At 40.1% G+C, this 6,254-nt stretch overlaps 1 protein-coding gene across 1 annotated transcript; it reads left to right on the forward strand.

The window, feature by feature from the left end:
* Nucleotides 1–2,398: 2,398 nt before the first annotated feature.
* Nucleotides 2,399–3,346, forward strand: LOC141082731 (olfactory receptor 1G1-like). Its single transcript, XM_073566659.1, has one exon. The coding sequence runs from the start codon at nt 2,399–2,401 to the stop codon at nt 3,344–3,346; it is 948 nt and encodes a 315-aa protein (XP_073422760.1).
* The last annotated feature ends 2,908 nt before the right edge of the window (nt 3,347–6,254 follow it).

Genomic DNA, 6,254 nt, shown 5'->3' on the forward strand with positions numbered 1-6,254 from the left:
GATGCCTGGACTGTCACAATTTTTTTCCAATCAGCATATTTGTTATGTATTCACTTAATGTACACAATTATTTATATCACAAAACTCAAGATAAAAAGCGGACGGCACCGCTGTTACTGTATGACTTCAAATGATGTGCGGCATACAGAAGTCCAGCAGCTGGGAATCTCGGGTGCCAGACCTGGAAACAGTCAATCCTGGGAATCCATGCAAAGAGAAGAGGTCGCACTCATCGAGATGAAAGTTTCACTGATTTATTGACATATCATGAACATGTCAAGTCGAGGGAGTGACATAAGGAGTTCAAGAAAGGCTGACAACGGCCGTTGTCAGCCTTTCTTGCACTCCTTATGTCACTCCCCCGACTTGACATGTTCATGATATGTCAATAAATCAGTGAAACTTTCATCTCGATGAGTGCGACCTCTTCTCTTTGCATGGATTCCCACAATTATTTATATAATTTACTTAAGGGGAACCAATACTGTCTTGTGTGTCTATGAAGAATAATACTATTTCTTTCTATTCTATTTATGGCTTGTTTACTGCATCTTCTCCAGTTTCCCCCTCTGATGCTACTGACTCAGCTGGAATGAGGAAACTAGTTGCTATGATGTCTCCCAAACACATCACAGCACACAAAGATATAATCCTGCTTTATATTAGCTTCTAGCACAAAGACAAAACCAACGGCAGAATGGACGAAATTATACAGCTGTGCTGAATAGTGTAGATGTGATTCCAGCTCTCTGGGAAAGAAAGACTTCAGCAGAAAAAAATCAGCACAATAATTCTATTTCTCCACTTCACACTCTACTCCTTACTTCTCCCCACTTGTCTCTCTAAGCAGATAATTGGAGGTGTAACCTAACGGCTCTCTGTCTTGTCTTGAGCAAGATAGATTTAGGCTAAGTGCACACGTACCGGAACTCTCGCGGAAATTACCGCGAGAATTCCGGAATTCCATTCCGTGGGAAAATCACATTTTAAATTGCCGCGATTTTCCCGCGGAAAAACTAGCATTTTGCAAGCGTATTTAGCTTGCAAAATGCTAGTGTTTTCCAAGCGATCTGTAGCATCGCTTGGAGAACTGATTGACAGGTTGGTCACACTCGTCAAACATAGTGTTTGACAAGTGTGACCAACTTTTTACTACTGAGGCCGCCTATGCAGCATCAGTAGTAAAAGATAAAATGCAAAAAAAAATAAAAAATGGTGTTATTCTTACCTTCCGACGTCCCGCGCAGGCGTTCCCAGTAATCCTTTGCGAAAATGCCCGCGATGACGTCAGTTCTCGCGGGATCGCGATGTCTCGCGGTAATTCGCGATGACGTCGTGCGAATGACCGCGAGACTTCGCGATCCCGCGAGAACGGACGCCATCGCGGGCATTTTCGCAAAGAACTACTGGGACCAGGAGCATGGAGAGAAGCGGGAAGGCTGCGCGGGACGCCGGAAGGTGAGAATAACAATATTTTTTATTTTAAATTCTATTTTTTACAGGGATATGGTACCCAAAGCCCAGAGGACAGTCTCCTCTCCTCCGGACCGTGGGTACCATCCGCAAATGTTCTGCTTACTTTCCGCATGGTGTGCACAGCCACATGCGGGAAGTAAGCGGAACAATGCATTCCTATGGGTACAGGATTGCCGCGATTCCGCAAAATTAATGAGCATGCTGCGGTTTTTACCGCGAAGCTATTCCGCCGCGGTAAAAACCGAAGCATTAGCACAGCATTGCGGAATCCCATAGGAATGCATGGGATGCTTATTTTTCGCGTTTTCGCGGCAAAATCGCGCGGTTGGAAACGCTAAAAAAACGCCACTTGTGAACTCAGCCTTAAGCTGGTTTTTTCTTCAAAATGGAAGTTGGGGTGGAGAATAAGTGGCTCACAAGTGGAGAAATAAGAAGTATTCTGTGCTAAAATATGTCACAAACTGTCTTATAATTGGTTTTACTATTGATTTATGTGAACATAGTTGAAAGTACAGTTCCCATTTAAAATTGGTGCATGTCAGCCATTTCTGTATATGGGAAAGAGCTTCCTTGGGCCATTGGGCATACTAAATCCTTTACTTGGAACGACATTACTCTTATGGGCCTGCTTAGTGTAAACCTAGCATGGAGTTTGCACTAGTAAGCCCTATTGTCCAGAGGTGTACTTAGGCATGAACAGAATTGATTGTGTTTGAAGGCCAGCTCTCACCACTTAACTCTATGTGGTATGTTAATATGTATGCGTTTTGTTTGCATGTACTTTATATAGGATAAGGTATCAGATTTGAAAAGTAAATAAACTATAGAATTTCAGACCTCTGATGAGTCCATTGTAGACACTTGCCACCATGTGATAATGAATTTCTGTTTTTCTTCAACTACTCTTGCTTGGCACTTAGCAATGCAAAGTCGGAATTCTTCAACTCCAACATTTTTCATACTTTTGCCCATCACTGACTTATTATGGCTTCAGAGGTTACTTTTTTTCCTGGTGGTCTTCATCTACCTTCTAAACATCTTGGGCAATATCACCATTTTTTCTTTAATAATTAAGGATCGAAACCTTCACTCTCCTATGTATTTCTTGCTGGCTATCTTGTCTTTTGTGGACATGTGTATCTCCTCGGCCATAGTCCCCAAGATGATGGTTGGGTTTTGGGTACAGAACAATATTTCTTTGAAAGGGTGTTTCACTCAGATGTTTTTTTTTCACGTTTTTGGTTCTACAGAAGGGTATATCATAGCAGTCATGGGATTTGACCGCTACATTGCAATTTGTTACCCTTTACGATATGTCACCATTATGAGGAAAATGACTTGCATCCAACTTGTATTCGGCTCATGGAGTGTTAGTCTAATTATTACGTCAGTGCATGTGGTCATGTTATCAATACTTCCTTTTTGCAGTGGCTATATAGTTAAACACTTCTTCTGTGATATTAAACCAGTGATAAAGTTGGCATGTACAGACACCTACATCAACGAGGTTATTTTAGCTGCAGTCACTGGTATCTCCAGCACTTTTGCTTTTGCCATGCTCGTGCTGTCCTATTGTTTTATAATGAAACATCTTATGAAGATACGTTCTTCTGATGGAAGATCCAAAGCCTTTTCAACGTGTTCCTCACACTTTATTATTGTTATCTTGTACTATGGGACAGCCATATGTATCTACATTGGACCTGCATCCGAAAATACGATAGAAAAAGACAGGGTGGCTGCTTTGGTTTTTACAGTCATAACCCCAGCATTGAACCCTATTATCTATACATTGAGAAACAAAGATATAAGAAGCTCTATAAGACAACTTGTTGTAAGGTCAAATATTTGTAGAGTGAGAATACAATAGTGGTATAGCCAAACCTTCCAAATTCTGATTTTAAGCACCACCCCTGATCAGCTTGAGAAAACCTTTGAAAAGAGATTCAAACCTGTTTACTATCCTGCTTACTATGAATATCAAAACTCCTTTTGCTGGATTTAAGGAAAGACTGGAAAAAAATGGAAATGTAGGAAGGTATAAGTGTGTGAGATAATTGAGTTGAACTAAACTAAATTTGAACCCTGTTTGGAGAGATTATATTAAAACAATCAGGCCCGTCTCTGGAAATGTGGAAATTTTGAAGCTTTTGACTCCTCTCTAGGCTAGAAGTCTAATCGTTCAAAGCCTACAGTGGAATGCAAAAGTTTGTGTACCCTTGGTCAAAATTACTGTTATTTTGAACAGATAAGAAACCAGCTGAAGATAAAATGATCTCTAAAAGGGCTAAAGGTAAAGAAGGCACATTTCCTTCCTGTTTTAGGCAAAAATAATAATAAAAATATTGTCATTTTTTTACATTTTAACTATTACAAAAAGGAATGTTTGAAATGTAATTCAGAAATGGCAGATAACAGGAAAAGTGGAGGTCAAGATAACCTTTGAAAGACCAAGCAAAATTTTATTGAGAACTGCTGGTAAGATTGCAAGAGAGGTAAATCAGAATGTCTTTTGACTGCAAAAGACCCTCAGAAAGATTTAGCAGACTCTGGAATTGTGGTACATTGTTCTACTATTCATAGACAACTGCACAAATATAGCCTTCATGGAAGAATCATGAAAAAAACCTCTTCTGCGTACTCATCATAAAATTCAGTCAGAAGTATGCAAAAGAACACCTAAATAAGCCTGATGCATTTTGGAAACAAGTCCTGTGGACCGATGAGGTTAAAATAGAACTCCTTGGCCACAATGATAAAAGGTAGGAGTGGACAAAAAAGGGCATTGAATTTCAGGAAAAGAACATATCGCCAACCAATAATAATGCGTGTGGATCAGTCATGCTTTGGGGCTGTGCTGCAGCCAATGGCACACAAAACATTTCAAAGGCAAATGGGAGAAATGGATTCAACAAAAGATCAACAGATTCTTGATGCAAACATAACACCATCTGTAAAAAAGCTGAAATTGAAAAGAGGACGGCTTCTACAAATGGAGAATGATCCTAAACACACTTCAAAATCCACAATAGACGACCTCAAAAAGGGCAAGATGAAGGTTTTACAATGACACTCACAGTCTCCTGATCTGAGCATCATTGAAAATTTGTGGTTAAACTTCAAAAAAGCAGAGGATGCAAGACGACCCAGCAATCTCACAGAACTGGAAGAATTCTCCAAGGAAGAATGGAGGAAAATCCCACAAACAAGAATTGAAAGACTCTTGACAAATGGGTATTCATGATTCATGTGAGCTTCCGTACCTAGTTATTTAAAACTCTTATTGGGCACCCAACCCCATCGATTCATACACCAACAAAATAAATATTCCAGAGGTATTTGGATAAATTGGTCACAGCAGCCTTTTATTAAACATATAACATAACATTTTAAACACAACGTCCCAGAAGGGGTGGTCCTCGAAGCCCGAAACCATAAAACTCAGATTTGATATTCCCAACTTAGTCCCCAGGTCGAGTCTTGCCTCTAGCCGCTAAGCACCAGCTCAGAGACACATATCAACCCACCTGGCCAGTTTCCATTACCATTAAGCACGGGTCCACTTTAATCCCTTCCGCGGGATAATTCAATTACCTGTCCACTTGAATCCACCCAGGGGGGAGTCCAAGACCTCTTGATATCCCCCCCTGAACCGCTATTTACCAGCACCACCAACTTCGAGGACCTCCCCCCACGTCATACTGCCGTGACAAGTAATTATACAGACTTACAAACAAATTATAACCCCAACCCCTAAATACCGCCCATATCCATACAAGAAAAGGAAACCTAATAAGACAAGATTAACCCCAAAGCGATTACCTAACCAAAAAACTAATTAAGGGAGGGTGGGTGGGAGCTTCTTGTCACTATGTGGGGAAACCTAAAATGGTTGCCACACTAAGATGGTCACTGTCTTCATAATGATAACTCCTACTCCAGTTATGACCTCGCCTACTCCTCATCCCAGCACTAGCCCCCACCTTATCCAAATACATTAACTCCGTAGTACCATCCTAATCCCTAACTCCAGCTCACTATATTCCCACTCAACCCTGTCATGTCGGCCTCCCTTTTAAGGCCTGTGGCCCAGTACGGCCTCTCTTGACCGGGCTACAAAAACGTTTGCATCAACCCATTATCCTTTTTGCAATTTTTAAAATGTAAAAGATGAAAATTTGTATAACCTAAAATACAAAGGAAATGTGTCATCTTTAATTTTAGACCATATAGAGATCTAATCTTCAACTTGCTTAACTGTTCACAAAAAAAGTAATTTAGACAAGGGATGCCCGAACTTTCACATGTCACTGTATTTGGCCAAAAGATTCCTTGAGGGTCACATTCGCAGCAGGTTAATTTAAAAGAAAAGGACATGGATTCAATTTTTCTGTACCTTCTGTTGATATCTATTAAGATCTTCTTTCTTGAAGATTTGTGTTCTATTTCTGGCAAATTAAAGAGTACATATGCATTGCTGTAAACTTTGGGGAAAAAAGTAACTTTAGATATAGTCTCTAATAAATTATAACTATCATTTGTGTGTGCTGCTTTCTAACCTACGGATAGTAGCAGGGGATAGATGAAGAAACTATGACACTGGACAAAGTTTGTGTGTAGTCTATAACTGTCCAGCACCAAAGGTCTGCAAGGAAGATGTATATACAAATTATTTATTTTAATCAGTCCTATTTGCAAATGTAAAAGTCATTTGGTCATCACTTACAAGTCTAGTATTTTTCATGAAGCTGGACAAAGCTTATTTATGTCTCAAGGCC

This window comes from Dendrobates tinctorius, unplaced genomic scaffold, assembly GCF_039654945.1.
Source record: "Dendrobates tinctorius isolate UK_male_01 unplaced genomic scaffold, ASM3965494v1 ptg000019l, whole genome shotgun sequence".
Taxonomy (NCBI): domain Eukaryota; kingdom Metazoa; phylum Chordata; class Amphibia; order Anura; family Dendrobatidae; genus Dendrobates; species Dendrobates tinctorius.

Coding starts and splice junctions, on each gene's coding strand:
- LOC141082731 (XM_073566659.1), top strand. CDS start 2,399: ATGCAAAGTCGGAATTCTTCAACTCCAACATTTTTCATACTTTTGCCC.